General features: G+C 32.9%; 1 protein-coding gene across 2 annotated transcripts in view; it reads right to left on the bottom strand.

The window, feature by feature from the left end:
- The window catches only part of LOC150104170 (gamma-aminobutyric acid receptor subunit beta-like), a 224,497-nt gene that overhangs the window by 43,958 nt on the left and 157,360 nt on the right, over positions 1-23,179 (bottom strand). For both annotated transcript variants that reach the window (XM_090396791.1, XM_090396793.1), the window contains exons 7-8: positions 13,676-13,828; positions 10,042-10,268 (exon numbers count right to left, since the gene is read on the bottom strand). In XM_090396791.1, coding sequence (XP_090252917.1) covers positions 10,042-10,268; positions 13,676-13,828 — 380 coding nt within the window. The remainder of the gene's footprint in view (positions 1-10,041; positions 10,269-13,675; positions 13,829-23,179) is intronic.

The following is a 23,179-nucleotide window of genomic DNA, read 5'->3' as shown; positions in this document are numbered from 1 at the left end:
AACTGGCCATTGTCTCTTTCAGTACGACAGCACCGTGCCATCAGGCTGCTGCTGATGTAACTGGGTGGTGTTTGGACATGAACGACAGCTCACTTGACTGGTCTACACGGAACCCTGATCTAAACCCTATTGAACATCTGTGGGATGAACTGGATCGCCGGATAAGGTCAAGAAATATCTTCCCACACAACAATCCAGCTCTTCATTGCATGTTTACAGGAACAGTGGTCCAAAATTCCCACTGATCGATATCATAAACTTGTGGAAGGTATGTGCTCTGTATGATTTCTGCAGTCATTTTAGCTAAACGAGTATCTTATTAATGTGGGCACCATGGCTCTTTGTTTCTCACACTATGGTTTTCCTTGACTTCTTTCCAAGCAGTGTACTCTCGTCCCTGGATGCCAATTAACACTGATAGCCTCGATCCAATTATCTGTGATTGACTAAGGGTGAATCCCTCCAATTTCCAATCTTCAAAAGTCAGGTAATTTGGGATCAACGGCATTGCTTACTTCCTTTGGGGAATAAAAGACGTAATCGGATTATTTTATTTTATATCCAGTAAAAACTCTGGAATTTTGCCCTGCACAGAAGAGTTTGGTGGTTGGACTGTCACCATGTTGTACCACCAGATTGATGTGTTTATTATATGCATGTAGTGGTAAGACACAAAATACTAAATATACACAATGATATGCATGGAGTACTAAGTTATGTAACAGTCATTAGGGATTATTGGATGATATGAAAACCAATACACAAAAATTTATCAATCGATTCAATGTGGATTAATCTCGAATAACAGTGATGCTTAAGTTCTTTAGTATATTCATAAGTAATGCTATTCTTACTGAGTATTAATATAGTTTGATAAAACAAATTGTTTAATTACTTGCTGTTATCTAAGATGTAAATTTCTGAGTCAAATCATTTTTCGGGAAAATTTTATATGCCATAAAACTGTAGAACTGCCTTTTCGTTAACCATGAAGTTGGAAAATTTTAGGGGGGGGGGCTTACTCGCAACAATTACTAACAAAGTGTGCGTCTGTCTTTTCTGTTAATAATACATGCATAAATAATTGAGGATCAAGCATGGTTGTCATATTTGTTTAAATAAAGGTGCGTGGTGACATTTTCTGCAAATAAAGGAGTATCACAAAAAAGTCAAAGTATAAAGGATAAGTATTGATGAATCCTAATTATTAACTACCAAAACTGCCTTCCTGTTTATAGCGTAGTCATACATATGGATATAATTTCTATCCTTATAATGAAAACATGTTTACAACAATACCTCCAGTTCTTTCTATTTGCTCTAATAATGTTGTTTGTGCAACAATGGCTTAGAAAGCAGTACAGAGCCAGACATTAAGTGTATTTACCATATGACTTTCGGTCTAAAGCGAATAACAATTGAAGGCAATTTTTAAAATATTTATTAGAATATATTACCGATATGTTATCACGCGTGACTGGGTAATATATACTATTTCATGGGGAATTAGGCTTACAAATTAACTCAAACGACATTCTTCTGTTAGCATGAACAGACTGTTGATCCTGCTAGAGTTTTCTATTGTATTTTTAACTGTCTAATGAAAATTAATCCCACAGATAGATTTGCTTTGTGTGAATCTGTCTCGCATATTTACACAATAGAAACTTTTTTTTTCGTCTTCAGTGGGTTACCGCAGCTTCTATAATTTAACTAGTCATCTTTTGTAATCAGCTGGAGTGGACGTGCCTTGCTTTGTTTTTATCTGATCTCTCATCCCAAAGCATTTGATGACAACATACCCCAAGAGCAAATGAGCGTATTTAAGCCAAGTAATTGGCGAATTCCACACTTAACTTCATTCAATGATCCGTATGATTATATTATAGTTAATCCTTTGATTTCCAAAAGTCGTGATCAGGGGACTGGTCCGCAAAACTGAATGGAACTCTGGTTTCATTACAAATTTAACATTTTAAAAGAAGCTGCATTTCAAGGTCACCTAAAAATGAAATCACAATGATTGATATTTGAAACAATTATTACCTTCGCATTTTCAGTGATATGACCTAAGAAAATCTGGTTGAAATTTGGATTTTATTTTTATATATATACGCCTCCTATCCACGAACGTTTTATAAACTTATCGTGTCCAAATTCTGGAATTAAAAATATTCACTCACTTTTGCTTTAGAAACTATGTACTACTCTCATCGTTCACGATGGTAAGAACAAATGCCGGGCAAAACTTCACTTAGAAACTTAACAGCAATTAAATAATAATAATAATAAATAAATAAAAATAAAAACGATTGGTTCGAGGATACACTGTGGTGGGTCAGTGAATTTAGCGTTCTTGTAAATTGGTGATTTTTGTCTGTTTTATTGTTGGAAAATTAATGTTTTATAGTATATTAGTATAGGTTTTAGTGTTGTAGTGTATTTAGTATTTTTATAACATATTTTTATTAAGATATTTCAATTATAAGTTTAAAATGGCGCCAAAAACGCACAACAAAAGTAATGCTAAAAAGAGCACCGCAGGCAAGAACAAGAAGACTGAGTTAACGAGGTTATTGGAGATGTGGAGGAGGTTAATGAAAATGAATTAATCTCCAAAATAGCAAAATTAAAGCAGATCATCGGAGAAACGACTCAGGAATTGCAAAAAGTCGAGAGGCGTTTAAACGAACAGAGGGAGAAAAAGAAAATTAAGCAGGAAAATAAGCAACAACAAAGCACGGAAACAGGAAAGTCAGGAAGTAACTGAAATCAGGTAATTGACGTTGTTAGTAAAAGGAAAGAAGTTATTTGGTATGCTGACTATAATAAAACATGCTATTGATGAGTGAGTTATAACTTCGAGTTTTCCTGGAGCGAAAATTAAGAATATGCAGAAAGCAATTCAAAAACAGAAAAGAAAAGTAAACGAAATCCTAATTGTAGTAGGTACTAACCGCTTAACTGGTGGTAAGTTTAGTATGAGAGGGGACATGAAAGAGTTGTTGGAAGAGATAAGAGTGAGAGAGAAAAAATCGTCAGTATTTTACCTCGCTATTATAATAATGAATTGATGCCGTACGATTCGATGCGTACACTATGTAGAAGGAATGGATGCGAGTTTTTGGATGTGTGGAGTGAGTTGGAGATAAGATTGGATTTGTATAAGAGGGATACATCTGAATGCGTTTGGTATCAGGAGTCTGGAAAAACTAATAACTGGTATGAGACCTAACACAGAGAGTCAGGGAAACTAAATTATAAAGGGAGGAATGGTGAAAAAATTAATGTAAGAGCGACAATATATACATAGATAGATATCGCATGATCAAAATTAAAGCATTCCTGTTTACGGTTTTGTGGAGGGGCCACCCAGTGATCCAAATGCTGCGAAACCTTGCGGGAATATATTGTGTGTAATGCGGAATCGAACGAGAGAGTGTTCCAACATTCACCACCCGGAGCGCTATATCGTATACCGAATGTAGGTATAGTAATTTTTCTGTGTGCACATAAGAAGGAGAAAACTGACAAAAGCATAAATAACACATTTTATTCACTTCCTTTATGCATTCACGGACTGTACTCTTCAATGTGCTGCCTTTCCCGGCATGCCACAAACTCCATGGCACATTCCGATGTGCAACAAGTAGCTGGTTGAGAATCATGTTGAGCCCATGCTGCGTTATGCTGTCTTTCGGCGGTGTCAAGTTATCAGAATGATCCCTATAAACTCTGTCTTTGCGAAATCTTCAGAGCCAGAAGTCACATGAGGTCAGATCAGATGAACAAGGCAGCCACGCAGTTAGACCACTACGACTGATCACTCTGGCTTCTCTAACCGATATGTTGTGAGGAGGCTCCCATCCTACATGAAAATGAATGAATCCATGCACATGCGCTGTTGCACAACAAAATTGTTTATCATATTGCGATACCTTTGAGCAGGTCACGGAACCGAACTGGCGAATGTCCTCAAACACGAAAGGTCTAATGACAAAGGAAGCTGTAAACTTGTATGAGACAGTAATTTTGGGTAAATGCAAAGGGGATTGTTGGTTTGCGTAGCCCACACCACTCCACACAGTTGTGGGTATTGACAGCTCCTTTCAGGTGAATGTGAATTTCATCTCCCCACAAAATCATCCACAGTCACGCACCGTCTAACTCCACTCGAGCAAGGAATGTTAAAGCGAATGTCAGTCGACTTTCAAAGTCCTGCAAGCGAAACTCCTGTCAGGGTTATTTTGAATAGGTAGAAATGCAGAATCTTTAATAAAATTTTCCAGCCAGTGAGGTACATCAATGTGTCTTGGTCACTGCAGGAATCAACACTGTTATTCATGGCCAGCTCCACAACGGCAGTAGAAACTTCGTTCACTTGTTGCGAAATGATTGGTTTGCAACCTCTGCATATCAAGATAATTTTATCTTATATCTTAGCATATAATTACTGTTTTCTATGAATTTCTTTAAATTGACATACCGTTGTGTGAAGAATTTAATTTTTTTCTGGTATCCAATTTTTTGTAATTTATATTTATCCACAGAATACATTTCATTCAAATATATATCAATGGATTTCAATTTTAATTTACTTTATTATTCTTATAATCCCTATAAATATGAACCTTTTGTGTAAAAAAAAGGACTCGAATATGATTAATCAGGTGTGTGCACTTCAATCAGGTTTGATAGGGTGGGCAAACGGTTGTATAATCAGATTGATCAACGAGCATGAAACTCAGTATTTGCATGATTATTCGTTCCATATCAAATAATATTCGGTTTGATATGGTGTCATGAATTCGACGGAAGTAAGACTAAGAAACAAGTACGTTCTATCTATCAATTGTGTGTATTCTCGAACATGTTTTTTTTTTTTTTTTTTTTTTTTTGCAGGAGGAAATACTCAGCCTCCAATCCGTGCATTACACTGATTGGTCTCCTAGGTGGCATTCGAAACCTGGATTTTCTACTGTAAGGACAAATATTGAGAGTCATAGCTATCACAATAGGAAATGCTCTTTTAAATAGTTTATTTATATTATTTAATTTTTATTACAAATAATAAATAAAATTTAAAACCTAAATTAAATTTTAAAAATATTATAAAAATGTTTCTATTATTTTAAAATTACAAAAGACACCTTTAAATAGCTTATATATCATAATATTAAATAAGCTATCACGAAATAGCAGAACTTAAGACGAAGGAGATGCCGTGATTGATTCATTCGATCCAATATCCTTGGAGGGTAATGGATGGCAATGCTGTAGCCAATGAAGTTCTAACTGAGGCTCGGCTATTGCTGTTACACTCCTGCCATGATCAGAGCTTTAATTGCTCAATAACACCTTATCCCTACACTGTCCTCTATAGATAACGGGGAATATGAAAAGCATTCTTGCTTCGCCCCTTTAAGCCAGTCCTTATAAGGAATAAGCAGAACTTAATATTAATAGTAAATTATTAATATATGTATAGTGTTGTGGATTCTCCGTATACATAAGTTAGCGTACATCAGTATGAAGAAAATCGGTTGAAAATTTAGCATATACTGTAATTAATTCCTATCATAATTATACCGATGAAAATAACGAATTATTAACACCTTTCATTATATTATGTGCGTGGCTGTGGAATCTTTTGTTATGCAACTCGGTTCCTTTATCTTAGCTGATTATAGCTGCACTCATTTAATTAAAAGTTTGCCAGAGAACATCCAAGGATTCTCTTATTATAAGTTCAAAAAAAGAAAAAAAATCATTTCTCTACCTTACTAATCGTAATTATATGTAGTTAATTACGTAATATTCTAAATTCCTAAATTTATAAAATTTTTAAATTACTAAATGAAATAAAAAAAAACTTCAGACGGCTTGCTTTGCTATTTATATTTCTAAAACTAAACAATGTAAGTTGTTTAGTTTTAAAAATTTAATTTCCCATTGCCTCACTTTTAATTTCATATTTTTAATTTCCCATTACCTCACTTTAGCATATCTATTGTTATATGAACGTGACAAAAGCATTCCAAACGGCTCTTGGACTCGATCTATATACTTTGACGATAGTTAAATATCGTATAGAAAGATCACAATAGAATAAATAAAAACGAGAGAAAAAAAGTCTTCGAAATTTTGACAAGATAACGGTTTCTACTTTCTTGCTCTAAAATCAGATAACATGAGAAATCGAGAACCAATAGTCGATAGGGGCTTTAAGAGCTCGCATCGCGTCTTCTTTATTGGTTATCCAATACCGAAAAGCCCTAACTGTGATATCTGAACGCGAGAATAGTTGCGAACAAAGTTTGTGTATGCGATAGGCAAGAACAATAAAACGGTATATTATCACTGTATGAAATATATATTTAATTCACTAATACTTTACATTTACAATTGTATTAAGCTCACCCCATGTGCATTTATCAACTGAATAATAAAATACACATTCAAACGCATCAACTACTGAGACCTCTTCCTTGAGCAGTATTGAATTTATGAGAATCTTTCAATGTAAGTTGAAAGCGATTACTGAAAGATATATAATAGCGATTTAATAATAACAATAATTAATGAATAAATAAATATTTCGATCTGAATCTATGAGATTATTTCAATACATTTACAATGCAAACAAGGTACAACAATAAGAATGGATGTACCTTATTGTTGTACCTTGTATGAATGTAATTGTTGTACAACAATAATGTACAACAATAAGAATGGATTTCAAAGCGATACACGGTGTACTACACCGTATTATATTATATTATATTAGCGGCTTGCATTGTTTAGAAATCAATTGTTATTGTTCTACACTGCTTGAATTGCCAAGATCCAAATATTTGTTAATAAAGTTTGCTATCATTATTATTGTTGACTTTTTGTGTTTACTTGTTTCACTAATAACTTTCACTATATCACAATTGTCGCTATGAATGCGACAATGTATGTCGAGTTAACAATTACATATGGAGAGTGGTAGGGTTGAATCCCCAGAAATGTTTTCAAACTATAGAAAAACCAGCCAGAGAACACACAATTAACAGATACTGTATAACATGGACCTACTTTCCTCTTTTTTTCTAGCCAATACGGTTTTAAGGAGTATTAGAGGCTCCATTTAACATAAACATAAAAACAAAAACATTTAAATTATTAAACTAGTAAATTTTATTCACCAGTTTCAACAAAGAAAATCTACCTCTCTCTCTCTCTCTCTCTCTCTCTCTCTTCAAGAAATTTTTGATGATGCAATTATACATGCTGCGCCACCTGTGGGGCTGTCCTGTCTGAAATATTTTTCGATTACTGACTTAAGAAATTTCCAAATTTCGCAGTTGTAGCGGGTTATTAACTACTTAAATTTGAAAAAGAAAATCGTAATTTTTGACATAATTGTTGTATCGACCAACCAATTTTATTCGTGTTCATATTTATGAATTCATTGATCACTTTATGAAACATCGCCAAATTTTCTTTTTGTGCTATTGGTTATATGCAATTAAAATTTACTGGTTAACGTCATATTTTGCTAGAAGACAAAATAAATTTTGTATTAACCAGCTCAATTAATTTAAATTCAGAGTATCACAATGAGCCTTTGGCTTCGCCTGTGAAAACTCCATAACCGAATCATGTTTCAATTATCACGCATCAGCAAGCTAGCAGTGCTGCCTGTTAATACGTTGCGTCACACAACGCTAAAACTGGCAGAGATTTCATGCTGAATTTCTAAAAGAAAAACGCCATGTGTTAAAACAGCTAATAAATATTAATGACCGAAAGAAGCTCTCTCTCCGAAACCGTGTACTTTTATTATCACAGTAATTCCGCGCTGTACGCCCTTTGTCTTAGAATTTGTGTAACACTGCACTGTATTATTTCGCATAAATACAGGAACACAATATTGTCTCTGTATAAAAATTTGACGAGACAGAGGGTTGGTTTATTATATGCATAGACGATTGAAAAAAAAGGATTAATATTCTAGCTCTTCGCCTAGGCGAAGTACTTTTGTTCTACTCTTTTAAATTTGGTCATATTTAATCCTTTCCTAAGAGAAGAAACTAATCGTTACCATTGCATTACCTCTCCTTCCCTCCTCAGCTGTCTTCACTTCATATTCCTTCTAATATAATGGAGAAATATATGAAAAGTAAACTTCTACACGTGTTGATTCATCAGCATGAATTCAGCCATTAACATCCAGAAACAGCGTATTTTGTTCACCACCTGCAGAAAAACACTATGGAAAAGCAGAGAAACTGTAGTAGCTGTTCTTGATATCTACTATACTATACTATACGAATCACTAAAACATCCAGAATATGAACTTTTCCGTCCTAAATTCTGATCTCCAAGCCATTCTTCAATCAAGGTCTGATAACGTTCTTAATTTTAATGATAGTTAAACTTAAGTAGCAGGTTTTTTTATCCCAAAACAAACGAATCAGCCAGAAGAACAAACGGAGTTAACAGACATTTAAGTCTTATTTACTTCGACCGTAATTCAAAGCAACCCCAATTTACAAAATAGATTTCTCTTTTCTCTCCCCTATACGGCTGTTGTTTGTATAAGTTCCCACTGTAATATAATTTTCAAGTACTATCAACTGCAGGTTTCTAAATTCGATTTCAACATTCCCCTTGAGTTGTATAATGTGAACACCCTTTCATTTAATTAATTACTACAAAACGTGAAGTAACTTTCACACTAAAATGATCCTGCTGCCCCCCCCCTCCCTTATCACTCTGCTTTGCTCAACAAGTGGAACTAAAAACAGTGATAGCATTGCCGTAGCAACTCATTAATATTCGCTGTTATTATTTTTATTACACTTAATTATTATTATCATTGTTTATGTTTTATTTGTTTTATGATTAGCATTATTATCGGATGAGTTTCGCATATTAATTTGGCACCTATAAGAGTCCGCCTATCCAAACTCAAGTTATTTAGGGACTCAAGCTGGATTTTAATCAAATTTGAAGTTTGAAATTCTCATACACGTTTGTCGATTCAGTCGCATATTTGTTTCAATCGACTATTTTGCAAGGAGACAAAAGAGCAAAAGTATCGAAATTGTATATTGCCAAATCTATGTTCTCACTGAATGGAATTGAATGAAATATTGAATTTAAGATAAGCACCAGAAAATGTCTACGATTGTATTTTGAATTCAATGAATGAAATTTCGTGATTAGCATTTCTATTAACATGTGTCGAGTCATTTCAGTTTTGATTTCATTAAAATCATTTGTATTAGGCCAACATTAGTCAAAATGAAAATTAGGGGAAGGGTAGATAAGCCCAAAACGCCTATGGGATTTAATAAAACAAGTGATAATTTTTATATGCACTCTTCGGTTTTACAGAACTATAACTACTTGACAAATTTATTTTAATAACATCACAGACTTCATCATAGAAAAAAAAGTTTTGAACAATAATATTAAAATATACTTGCCTCGTTCCAAAATACACCTCAAAGCATACTCAAATTTTAACCCCTTACTTTCATGAGAATTGCAGAGGAAGAAAACGAATATATTCTAGCTACACTCAACAATGTATGTTGCTAAATATTGTTGGTTAGGTATTGTTGCTTGGGAAACAATGCTATATGTAACTGCACTAAAGATCACGTGTTCTGTTTTGATATATATATATATACACACACACACACATATATATATATACACACACACATATATATATACACACACACACATATATATATATATATATATATACACACATACATACATATATATACACTAGGGGCTTATCTTTATATATATATATATATATATATATATTTATTTATATATATATATTTATACACATTTTAAATAAATACTGTATTTTAATTCGGATTAATTTTATTCACATAAAATAAAATTAAAAAGAAATATAAAATATACTTCGTATACAGCCTTATTTTGAAAGAAAACTAAGCGAAGTATATGGAATGCTTCTTTAATAAATGTCATATCAGTAAAGATAAATTATGCAAAAATAAAACTTACGGCATATGTACTACCCTGATTTTCAGCTTCCTTAATCTTCTTGGCTTTCTTTTTCGCTCTTGCCCCCCAATAAGTATAATTCACAGCAGCATACTCGAGTAGTGCAGCAAATACGAAGACGAAGCACATCACAAGGTAAATGTCGATAGCCTTCACGTAGGAGATACGGGGTAGTGATGACCGGACTCCTGTACTGATAGTCGTCATCGTCAGGACAGTCGTGATACCTACGGACAATTTATAGCCGAGTTAATGAAACTTCCTCGTCCTTTCACCCCTAAAAGTTCCATTTAGCTAGTGTGATATTGCTGCGATTGATAGAAATATGAGAGGCTGATGCATCTGACATTTCTCATTTGCAGCACGCGTTTGCAGAGATTTAAGATAATGGCTGCAGTTTCATGATGGAAAGAGCTCTGCCTAGAAAATATTTCAAAGAAAAATAGAACTTTTATTTAAACCAAGTACTTAAATGTTGGGGTTGAACGGGTAAAGTAGACAGCTTAGGAGTTGAATTCGGATTTACAAGTAGGGAGGTTCTTGTAGTATTTTTATTATTCTATTCAAAAAACAGCACTTCGAATCCCAACCGATAACAAAGAACTATATCAACTTCCCGCAAACTAAAGAAGTATTTACTATATCTTATCCTATTCGATTTTTTTTCTCTTTCTTTTTTCCGCTAAAAATATTCATAAGAAGCTAAATGGCATTCTAAACATTTATTAAAAAACTATATGAAATAACTGAATAAAATAGTGAATTAAAATATTAGTTAACGTGAAAGAATTGTAGTATTTATGAGGTAGTTACTTTCTTGAGCTAATTTACCACGCAATTCCAATGATCGACTGATTTGGACGTAGCATGCGCCATAATCATCATCATGAAATTAGCCGAACACTGGAATGTCAGAGTCATGATGTCTATTTATTGACCACTTCTGTCCGTTTAGGTAGGAACACTATTGAATCTCCCGGAAGGACGTACCAGGGTCATTTTTCTTTCGTGCAGCAATTGATGTAGTCCCATAAAAGATTTGTCTAATAAAAGACACGTTGTTTATTTTATTGCCATAAAAAACTCATTCACCGTGTGAAGTAGTTTATGAAATCGTCTTTTAAATTTATAAATTTCAGTAATAAAAGAGAGAAAGGAAAATTGTGAAACCGAGAAACAAAAAAATTTTGTCTTCCATTAATAAACCATCATAGCGCTCTTTCTCATTTACCAAATGGTCTGTTTTGCGAAATGTTTTACCACTTCTCAAGCCGTCTTATATTAACAGTTAACTCCGATCTTCAACTATGCTTTTAAATGTACGTATATTCGTTGTCAGGGTAATTTTAAATGTTTCTTTATTAGTATTGGTCAAACGTTTCTATAATGATAGCATACAGTAACCACTTGTATAATGATAATTATGAATCGTCCATAATTATGTTTCGTTTCCCGTATCATAAGACATCATCAGTGTAAGAGAAGAAAATGAAATAATTACAATTAAGTTGATCTATGTAAAAGTTTGCTATTATTCCACTGAATCCCATGGCTAGTACTGTCAATTCCACATCATGCTTTTGAAGTTCAGAAATACATATTTCTGAGAAAAAAATAATAGTAATAATAAAATTGTCTAAAACATTTAAAAAATATTTAGCTTATCACATAAATTACCTCATAAATCTGGCCTGACACAAACTAGTTATGGGATCCATTTTGATAATACCAAACTTTTACCTAAATCTACTTATAAATATGAATTCTGAAGTTATTTCATCGGACAAACCTTAATCTTAATTGACTGCCTTTGTATTCCTAAAGTTTGGGAAATTGTTACCCTCAACTGCTTCTATTGTAGCGAATGCGCTGTAGTGTTCATATTTGTTCAAATTTCATCATTCTTGTTCCTCACTAATACTCAAAATTTCTTACGATACGGAAGACGAAACATTTGGAAAATAAATAATTTTACCGTGGTATACGTGTTTTTATAAAATGCAAGTAGCTGATATTTTAAAGAGTAATAACTGTCAGATATCACTTAGATATTTATAGATCACCGGAGAGAATTTATTTATAATAACATAGTCTTATAAAAAAAAATGGAGTTTTAGAATATTCGAATAAAGATTTCAAAAACTGAAGATTTACCGAAATTATCTTATATTATTATACATCTTTTACTTTTTATTGAAAAGATTATAAACATAAAAACAAACGATTGTGTTGTTTTTTCTTCAATGGAAAAATCGTGAATCTTATTCAACAAGAACTGTCCAACAACCATTTTAGATTTCAAACAAAAATTAATAGTGAAAAATTAAAACAATATAAATATTATTTTATGTTCAGTATAGTAATAATAATTAATTATTTAATTTATTAATATATGAAGAGAAAATAATAATATTTTTTCCAGTAACCATTACTAAATTTGGCCACCACTATTTTATAAGAATATGATAAGTCCAATAATTATGTCTCATTAAAACAGCTTTTGTGGGAGAAGAAAGTCCTTTTTAGGACTTCCAGGGTAACAAATGGCAATGCTGTAGCCAATGAAGTTTTAACTGAGGCTCGGCTATTGCCGTTACCCAGACATGACTAGAGCTTTTTTCTCAATAACACCCCATCCATACAGATTTTCTTCATTCAGATGATGGGATAAAGAGTCAAGGACTCAGTCCATCGCCCAGTTCTTTTAAGAACAGCTTTTGTGATGGTTTTTCCATACCCTTGAAGGGTAATTGGATGGCAATGCTGTAGCCAATGAAGTTCTAACTGAGGCTTGGCTATTGCTGTTACCCTCCTGCCATGATCAGAGCTTTAATAGCTCAATACCACCTTTTTCCTACACTGTCCTCTACAGATAACGGGGAAGATGAAAAGCATTCTTGCCTCGCCCCTTTAAGCCAGTCCTTATCAGGACTTAAGGACGGCTTTTGTGATAAGTTCAATAATTATGTCTCATTAAAATAGCTTTTGTATACCATGGTTTGTACGTACTGTGCAACTTCACCGGGACACAAATGTCCCCTACATATATACCTTCATGCAGACTACAGCAACTAAGTTCTTCTCAAAAGCATCTGTGCATCCTAATAAACTAATTCAACTAGCGTCAAATTACGATGCATCAGATTACTTTAAGCATAAAAGACCAAAAGCTATCTTAAACTGCTACCCCAATGAATAATCGTCAGGCCCACTCAGGGCGAGCAACAGGCTCATAAATCTTTTCCCACTCACAGTTTTCCTCATCAGACAGCGGGGAATATGAAAAGCATCTGCTTCACCCTTTAGGTCAGTAATGTTAAAGTTAAAAACAGCTTTTGCAATTCAGAGATAATATCCTGTACCCTGATAATAGCGGAAACGAGAAATAATTCAGAGATCGCTGATAATAGTGAGAACTAAAAAATATTGAAAATAAATAAACATTAACAATACAATAAAATTCTAAAGCGTAACTAATAGATATAAAATAAATACTGTAAGTATTGACCTCACCTGGCGCTCCAGTTGATCCCACAGATACTCAATAGGATTGACTTAAAGTTAATAGGAAACTACTGTATTATTAGTTAATGCTTTTAATCAGTTTTTTTTTTAATTGATTAAGTAAACTTACCTAAGGCAACCCTTGCTGAGGTGGCTTCATGATTTATCCAAAAAGATACCCAGGATAGCATCACTATGAGAATAGATGGTAGATAGGTTTGAAATATAAAGTATCCAATGTTCCTCTTAAGTTCAAAACTCAATGACAATCGTTGATAAGTTCCTAAAGAAAAATAAAATCTTGAACAATGGAAAAAAAACACAAAATAAAAGCAATATATATTGTTTTGCACAAATCGTAACCCTATTTTTGGCTAAACAATATGACTAGTTAGCGCAGCTGACAGTAATTTAAGGCGAGTTGAGATTTCTGTGCACAAACAACCTTCGAAGCAATTTTGAGTGATGATGAAGGTGTGGCTATTGTTCTCTATGATGCAGGAGTAATAAGCGTGGGTCCCTCAAGTGGACACATTACGCAAATGGATGCTTTGACATTGGGAATCATTTAGACTTTAATTCCAATTTATATGCTATGATCCCAGCTAATTTATATTCTGTCATTTTGTGGGCACACACCGTGTAGGATAGCACGAAAAGTATGTATTTATATGTAAATTGGTTTCGCAATCCGAAATTCATGCCATAAATGATATAAAACCAGTGATGGACGAAAGCATTTGTGAGATATGATACATGGATAAGTTTAGCAAAGTGCATTACGTGGACTCGGATGGAAGCGAAACAGCAGTGGAGGGGAAAGGATTATTTTGAAATTTTACATGAAGGTAAATTCGAATGCATATCTCTTTCATCGAACTAAGCAAATAAATCATGTTAAATGATCCTCATTACCGCAATTTTAGAAAAGGTATTTTATAAACAGTCGAATAAGCGTGTATTAAACTTCGTTAATATCATTAATAGGGAAAAGGAAGTGGTAGACATTGGTCGTTTAGTTATATGCTTATTTTGTTGTTGCACCTTTTTTTTTCCTTCAAATTTTGTTCGATTTTAATGTTTACTTTAAGGTACATTAGTTCCGTTAAATACTTGAATTTCTTATTGCTACAAATTGTAATGTGTCCTACGAAACTGAAAAATTTAAGAAAATATTTTTCTTAAATGTTCTAGGTAAAGTTTAAAATTTTAGATTTTTTATTTTAATTGCTTTATTAAGGATATTAAAATGATAATGGTACCCGTCAGAGAATTAAAGTATTTATTTAATTACTTTTTATACAATTTGTCGGAAACATTGATGTAAGTATATTACATCAATTATTATTACTTAATAATAATTGATACATTGATAAGTAGCAGAATCCTTATCTTTGTATTGTGTTTGTTTCCCGTGCAGACTAATTCGCTTATAGTTTAAAGTAGAAATATTCGTTCTTAAATTCACTTCTCAACTTGCTGCAAATGCTTGTTTTAAATATTAATTCCATACATTAAATACACGAAGTGGTTTGCGTGCAACTAAATTCATACTTCTAGTAAGTAGGGTGAAGATCTCTCCATGACTATGAAGTCTATTCTACCTAAAGACATTCACAAGCCATCATGCTTGCACTGGCGATGGATTCAATCCCATACCCTCTTGGTTAAAGAAAGAAAACTTTTTTTTTCTTTTTTTAATGAGCTGGCATACTTGTCGGAGAACCAAAGCGTGGACTGTGGAGAAACATTTTGAGTGAAATATGGGATGAATATCTTCATTTCGGCAAGAATTATTTTATTTATTCGATGGCGCAGGTATTTGTATGAAGAGAAATGTCAGAGCATCAGGAAGGAAGATTCGAAATCAAGGAGGCCCTTTTATTTAACACTGCTGCGCTGCCAAAGTGTTAGCAGTCTGAGAGTGACCGGTGATAAATGTTCCATCGAAAAGAAACGTTGACAAGATTATTATATTATATTATATAAAACTCTGCCTCTGCCGTTTGAGACTGACTACTTGGGGAAAGAAAGTACTGTATTAACGCAAGATCAAACCAGGATCTTTCTGACCAAAGGACTACTGAGTCATTCAGCGTTTGTTGGATATACAAATTTCGTGTATACGTAGCTAATTAGGAGATAATTCAACTCCTCCTCGTATTTTTAGGTTTCTTAATACTGTATAATTAATACAAAAAATCTTTAGACAATCCGATTTTTAAAATATCTTTTGATCGTTTGTAGCTGTTTGATTTGAAAGTAGTGATTTATACATTAATACTCAGAATGGTAACTGCAATCAATCTCACAAAAAAATAACTTTCTTATTTAGGAAAAGTATCGATTTTTCGGACTGTTATAAATTAAAAGGCAAGCATAAATCAAATAAATAAAAGGCAAACTTTGCTTTTTCCTGAATAAATCTGTATCGAAATGCGAACACCGCATTTATACTTTATATTTACTTTTCTTGCAATCGTGGAATGTTTCCCATTGACTGCTTATTTAACAATAGCTTTTAAATACATTTTAAGTTAAAAGGTGCAACAGATCCATGTTTAGAATCTGACTAATACAGTAACGTATCGACAATCAACATGTTTCTCTTGCATAATTACCACTGTAGCTGCAGCAGAAAGGGGTTGACACTAAAATACTACAACTTCGCCTGGAGCCTCTCGCTTTGCTTCGGGTATTGGGAGGGAGGAAGAAAAGGGACGCACAGCGCGTGTTTACCGTTGAGAGAAGTGCAATATCCATTTGCCAACGGCAGCTAGGGAGTTCCATCAGACGCGGTGAAACATATGTCAATGTGAATGCCGTAATTTATTTTGTGTACATGCAAATTGTCAACAGCAGATGCACAGAAGGGTAGCTTACTGGAGCTTTAGACAGTGTGAACTCGGATATTAACTACACTCTCTGTACTGAAAGAACAGAAAATTTTAAATTGGATAATGCAAAGTTTCGGAAGTTTAATAAATACGCATGCATATTGAAGTTTATAATTTTTGAATGATAGTTTGATTTTGTCCTGAAAATACGATTATACACTTAAAGAATATGCTGGTAATTAGCAGAGCGCCTACCAACAATTATACGACTTTTGAAACTTGTCATATTACATTCGTCTTAGTAAAGTGCATATTGTCATCTATCATTCTAATTATGATTAGTGAACAGGAAATGAGTTTGCTGCCTTTTATAGGACAGGAAAGCAACGAACAGGGAGAGTGGTCTGGAAATAACGATACCCAATTGTTTGTAGTAAGTTTTTCTAGTGAATAACGATTTTTTTTTTTTTTTTTTTTTTGGCGGGGTGGGGTTTCGTTTTGTTTGTAACACAATAACAAATCACATCACAAAAATGTGATGCGATTAAACATATGTCGCATTAACAGTCTGGAAATTGTTTCTTATGTATAGGTGTTTTTTTTTTTTTTTTTTTTTTTTTTTTTTTTTTTTTTTTAACAGACGTGGAACGACCAGTTTTCAAATATCGTTTAGTACTACCCCGTTATTTCTATTTAAACAAAATGGATAAAAATTTATTTTATTTATTTATTTATTTTTGCATTCTGTATTGTTATTAATTGAAATTTTATATAAAGGGAAAGTTTGACTTATATTAAATGAATCTTCATGCTGTATTTTACATCTTGCAAGTGGTTACAGGGCGTATCAGGGAGGCTTTATTTGTAATTTCTCTAATATACATCACATTAATCTTCTGCCAGGTTTCTTCCTTTTTTTTTTCTCTGAAAACTCAAGTTTTCTTTTCTTTTCTTTTTTTTTTTTTTTTCAACGGAAATTTGAATTGGCTTGAAAGAGTGCCATGTATGGTCTTTTTTGTGCTGGGAGCTGAGTGTGCATTTATCTCCGTGGATTGGATAAGGATCAACCTTTCGTCGGTGGTATTCAAAAAAATAAAACAAATAAAATAATATGCCGTTGTACCTATAAATGCATGGCTGTAATGTTACAGTTATATACATAATTATACTTGTAAACGATAGATATTATTTTACGGTCATGCTCGTATTATACAGGTTTGGTTTCAAGCAAATCCAGTTATTAATGAACTCTATATCCTACAGGAACTGTTTAGTAAAGAAAAAGAAATAGATTGAAAGTAGAATTCGTAAAATCTCATGGTGATACAAAAAAAAAAAAAAAAAAACTTAAAGAATATGCTGGTAAAGAATATGCTGAAAAGAAACTTTCGAAGATAAATAGGAAAAAAAATTATTCATGCATTAATTTTAATGAAAAGGAGAACGTAAGCAAGACCCATTATTTATGCTCATTATCCTTCTAGATCATTATTTTAAGAATAAATAATAGCTCTGATGTGTGTATTTTAATATTCAAGCTTAACAAACAGGCACAATATTAAATTAATGCTGATTTGCCACGCTCTGAAAACGGTCAGTTTCCATCAACATCTGCAAGTTATTTGCGTTTCACTGAAAGCATTTGCTTCCCGTCCTAAATAACCAAACGAACACAGACATACACACACACATACACTATATCAGAATATTTCACATCAATGCCTATGGCAGGCGTTACATCAACAATACTGATGGATACGGCAGCGCGTGTTCAACAGAACCTAAATGAAACTAGGAATTCAATGGAGACAGAAACAAAGGGACTGCATTTGTTTGCGTGAGGAGAAATTTGGCTGTTTGATTTAATGTTTCATTCATGATAGACCTGAAGGAGTATACACGTGAACTAAGAAGAAGTTTCCATTGTAAATTATGCAAAGAAAACGCAAGAGAAAGAAAGTTTCACATGAAATAAATAAAGAATGAGTATGAAGAGGAAATGGAAGCAAGACCAAGGCACATTTCAAAGAATATGTTGGCTGAGTAGTTAATAAGAAAGATCTGAAGGATAGGAGAAAAAGAAAAAAAAAACATCAACCAATATTTGCGAAAACATCAAACACCGTAAAAACAGGCCATTTGAAAGTTTACATTTGGAAATTTCCTGCTAAAAATATCGACATTGTTCCCCCCTTAGGGTTAGTATTAGTGATGCATATGTGAGCTCTCTTTTTTGGGCATTCCTTCTTCCGAAACAGCTCCTGCATTTTTGTTTAGTGCAGCACATACGAGAGTCATCCATATAATTTATTTAATTAAATAGTAAGTCAACTAATTTTAATTTTAATTTCTTCTTAGGTATCTTATTATACTCACCCATCACCTGGCAATCTTATTTCAAGCATTTCATTTTAGTTGCAATTTTTTTATTAATATAATAAATATTAACTGCGATATGTTACTTTGCTAAACAAGAGCATGTGGAAAGTTATTTTTCATTCGAGAATATGTAATTAGGTTTCTTTTTTTTTTTGAAAAAAAAATCAAATTCACTAATGATATCGCTAGTTTTCATTGCGTTCACTGAAGGTATACCTGAAGTATTATAATGTGCGATGTACTGATTACCTTTAAGCTTCAACAAACTATTCAAAGACATTGAATAATGTTCATATAAATGTCGTGCTTTTAAATACACATTAAAATACATAAAGTGAGACGATATTAGGTATAAAAATGCTCATCAGCCACAACTAACCTTTCATTAAATCGCATTACACAGATCTTATCTGCTAATGAGATTTGTAACGATTTCTGGTGGTCTACTACACCACCTGTTTTGAAGTGTCTCCTATATTATTTACTACATAAACACATTTAGCTGCACCTCAGGTGCAACGCTGATGTTTCGAAAGGTCAAAAGTTGCCGAAGAGATTAAGAATAACTGCAGTTTTTTAAAGAGTATAAACTCTATCCAAATAGTGATATTCTAACTCGTCTTGTGATGATCGATATTTTGCTGCTTTAAAAATAGCTACTGGAATTTTTAAAGTAGTCTCTTTCCATCATTGAACTCATCGTTCATACGATCACCTCAGCTTCGGTTATAATCACGGAAAACACGTAAGATAAAAGACACAAATAGAGCCTTGCTTTACCTTTTCTGAAGGCATTCAGTTTCAGTGCGCGCGCGCATATAGAAAAGCATGTTAAAAGAGGAATATACACTGGAATGCTGCTGTAAGATTATTTAATATGTGATTGCGTAGATGGTTGTTATGACAACCTGCTATAAACCACGAAATAGACAACGTCCTATTTTGAACAGAATTGTCCGGTCCTTATGACACCTCAGCAAACTGAATATTATGAATGTCCTAATAATATAGCAGAATTCTATAGGAAAATCACTGTTTGCTGTTAAACACGATGCTTAGTGTACATTTTAATATTCATGCATATCAATATTGAAACGTGCGAATTCAAACATACAGAGTGGAGAAGGAGAATTAACTAATGTCATGTTGCTAGAATATCGTTGCGAATGGACACTGCTTATTTGTTGCGGAGCATGGCTTATAAACTTTAGAAGTACCCAAAGTTTCTCTTCACTGCAGACCTTTAAAACTGTTTCTCTTCACTAAATTCGTTTTCTCTTCGTCAAAGAAGTTCGTTTCAATAAATATTTTTGTAGACTATTTCGGCAATAATACTATAATATTAAAATATTAAGAAAAAATTGTGTAAAATCTACTGAAAAAAAAGAGACAAAAACCCTGTGAATTGGCACTAGGCAATTAAAGAAGAGTTAAATTTCGATTAACATTTAAACCAGCAAGCGTTAAAAGGTTCCGTGTTTCTTCCAATTCTCTAATCAGATTAATATTTCAATAATTTCTAATAGCTGTGTAACCAAAAAAAGCAAGTTATGTCTTTGAGGTAATGCAATACCAAGGCCACTCATTGCTAAGTTAGGAAACATCAAAATTTTCAACCCTGTCCAAAACGTTAAGGTTTTGAAGTAAAACTATCCTTTAATATAAAGAATAAATATTAATCTGTCTTTGAAATAAGACACGTTGTTTATAAATTATAAATTATTTATTTATAATTTATTAACGCAGTGACACAATGTTGTCTTGGATAAAATTTAAAAGCAGTTGATTCAGTATAAGCATTTTCTTAATTTTTCTGAACCTTAGTTCATCAGTGAGCCCCCTTTTTGCAGGGAATTTACGTTATTCAATGCAAATTAAATAAATCTGAAGGTTCTTTTCTTTTTCCTTATAGGTTTCCATAGCTTACGGAGAAAATCAAATACTTTTCTTTTTCACAATAATATTTTGGAGGCTAAAAATGCTATAGTGAACAGTAAGAATCAAAACGGAAAAACAAAATGCGTTTAGCTGTTGTCTGTGGTTGTTTACTCAAATTCAAATACGAAATTTGACTGTGTCAAGTCCATCGATGAAAATATGTACATTAGAGAGATAGACAAACAAACAGCTCCTCATGACACATTCTTATAGAAAAATAGTAACTATACTATCGAACTGAAGTCGCGTTTGATTCCATGAAAATTCCACTTTAAAAGAACCGAGATTTATTTTTTTGAATATGCAGTGTCACAAAATTAGCATCAAAGAAAAATATCAGTGGAATCCCTTTGTTTTGAATGCTCAGACACGCGAAATATATTGGGAAAATAAACAAAATGGTTCGCTATACTGTCTTATTTTTATTGGATTATTTCTTTTACTGTATTTCAAAATTGTAAATATATTTGAAAAATTGTTAAATTTTCGATGAACAACGGGATGCATTCTTATCTCAATCGCTGATACTTGGAAGTTGTAAATTGACGACGTGTAAGAAAATTCATTTTTTATATCTTTCTGCCCAAAACGTATTGGTTTTTTTCGAAAAAAAAATCGGTGGTGAAATCGGAGATGCGGTTATTCACTGTAAAAAATTCGATGTGTTTTCTTATTGGAGAAATGCATATTTGTCTTACAGAAATGCCTCTCAGAAGGGGTGGTCGCGCGTCAGTGTAAAACTAAAAACTGATTCGATATGTTCGTGTATGTATATATATATATATACACATATATATATATATATATATATAAAGTCTTGAGTTTATTGAAGAAAGGAAAAGCGACTTATACGATATGAAGGTGTGTTGTGGGAACACTTTTCGCTGCCCGAGCTGACGCAACGCTTTAGATCAGAGTGCAGTCAGAAAGGCGTAATGCCACGGCGCATAGACCCAATATCTGCATGTCATGTTTAGGAGGCAGCGATATGATGAAGGCAGAAATGTGGATGGCAATGAGAATGCCATGCGGAAGACGTTATTATGCAGTGAGCTATCGAATACGTTCGCTATGACTGAGTGATTCGAAGTACACAAATATTGGACGATTGACGGGAGAGGTAGGTTGTTAGGATTGATGATTCTACCGCCATTGCAAATCGATTGACATGTCTGTTCACAGTGGAGCTTGACTAACAATGATATGAAAGAAAAGGAAAGAAAGACTGAACAAGACGCAAACCAGATTACTTTTCTATAAGGAATAGAAAGCGATCTCACCATAACTTTTATTATTAAACGAAACGCTTCTTATTTCACCCTTTGGAAAAGTGCACATGTTCTTGCAATATGTAATATTAACATAATATTAATATAAATTATTAAAATAAGCAATTCTTATTTCACACTTTGGAAAAATGTATGTTTTAAACAATATAACATAATATTAATAGTGTAATATAATATAATAATATTCATTTTTGCAATTAATTGCAATTAATGTTCACAATTAATTGCAAAAATTGCAATTAATGCAAAATTGAATCACCAATTAAAAAAATTGGTGATTCAAGTGCAAAACACAACTTTCGAGAGAACGGATTTTATCCAGACCATCAAAAAAAGGTTTAGGTTACAGTCCGGCTTTATACGACAATACGACAATCTCCGTGACGACATAAGCTATTCTGCGACAGAAGAAATTAATTGCAATTTAAAACTCTTGCAGTGTTATTTTAATATAAATTTTTATGAATTATTTTATGGTGTTTTTGGTTTATAAGAAAAATTTAAATATAATATCAAAATATAGTAAAATCTTTTAATTTTTAAAAACATCTTTACATTTTACAATATATTTAATAAAAATATAAAATTTCATAAATAATTTTAGCATTGCTAAATAAATTTTATAAAAGATGGAAAGACATACTGGCTTCTAGATACAGACATGCCAAGAGAATAATATTTAGGGTTCATGAAATCTAATTGTCGAATAGTGATTTTTCCAACTATCGTAACTTTGCGAACGTGTAGGATTATGACAAATTCCACTGCGAGTCTCTAGTAGAAATCGGTGCACCGAAATCTTCAAAGAGGCTTTGTGAAACAGCAATCGATAATTCCTGGCCGTTGTTTGTCAAGTAAGTCCACTGATAATGCAACTTCCATCACGCTGATAAATCACCAATTTTTTTAAGTGCAAAACACAACTTTCGAGAGAACGGATTTTATCCAGACCATCAAAAAAAGGTTTAGGTTACAGTCCGGCTTTATACGACAATCGCCGTGACGACATAAGCTATTTTGCGACCGAACTCTCAGAAATATTGATGTGTGGTGAAGATGAATTGTTCCAGAATGTGGGGGGAAAATGAAGTTTCATAGAAGTGGCGAATGTTTGGAAACGTTTTGTAAAAAAGAATTGTCTTAACTAAGAAAAATAATTATTATGTAGGCATCATGATAATAACAAAAACG

This window comes from Typopeltis vanoorti, chromosome 8 (assembly GCF_054136105.1).
Source record: "Typopeltis vanoorti isolate ZY-2024b chromosome 8, IOZ_Tvanoo_1.0, whole genome shotgun sequence".
Taxonomy (NCBI): Eukaryota; Metazoa; Arthropoda; class Arachnida; order Uropygi; family Thelyphonidae; genus Typopeltis; species Typopeltis vanoorti.
The sequence above is the reverse complement of the archived record's forward strand: the minus strand, read 5'-3'. Positions and strand labels throughout refer to the sequence as shown.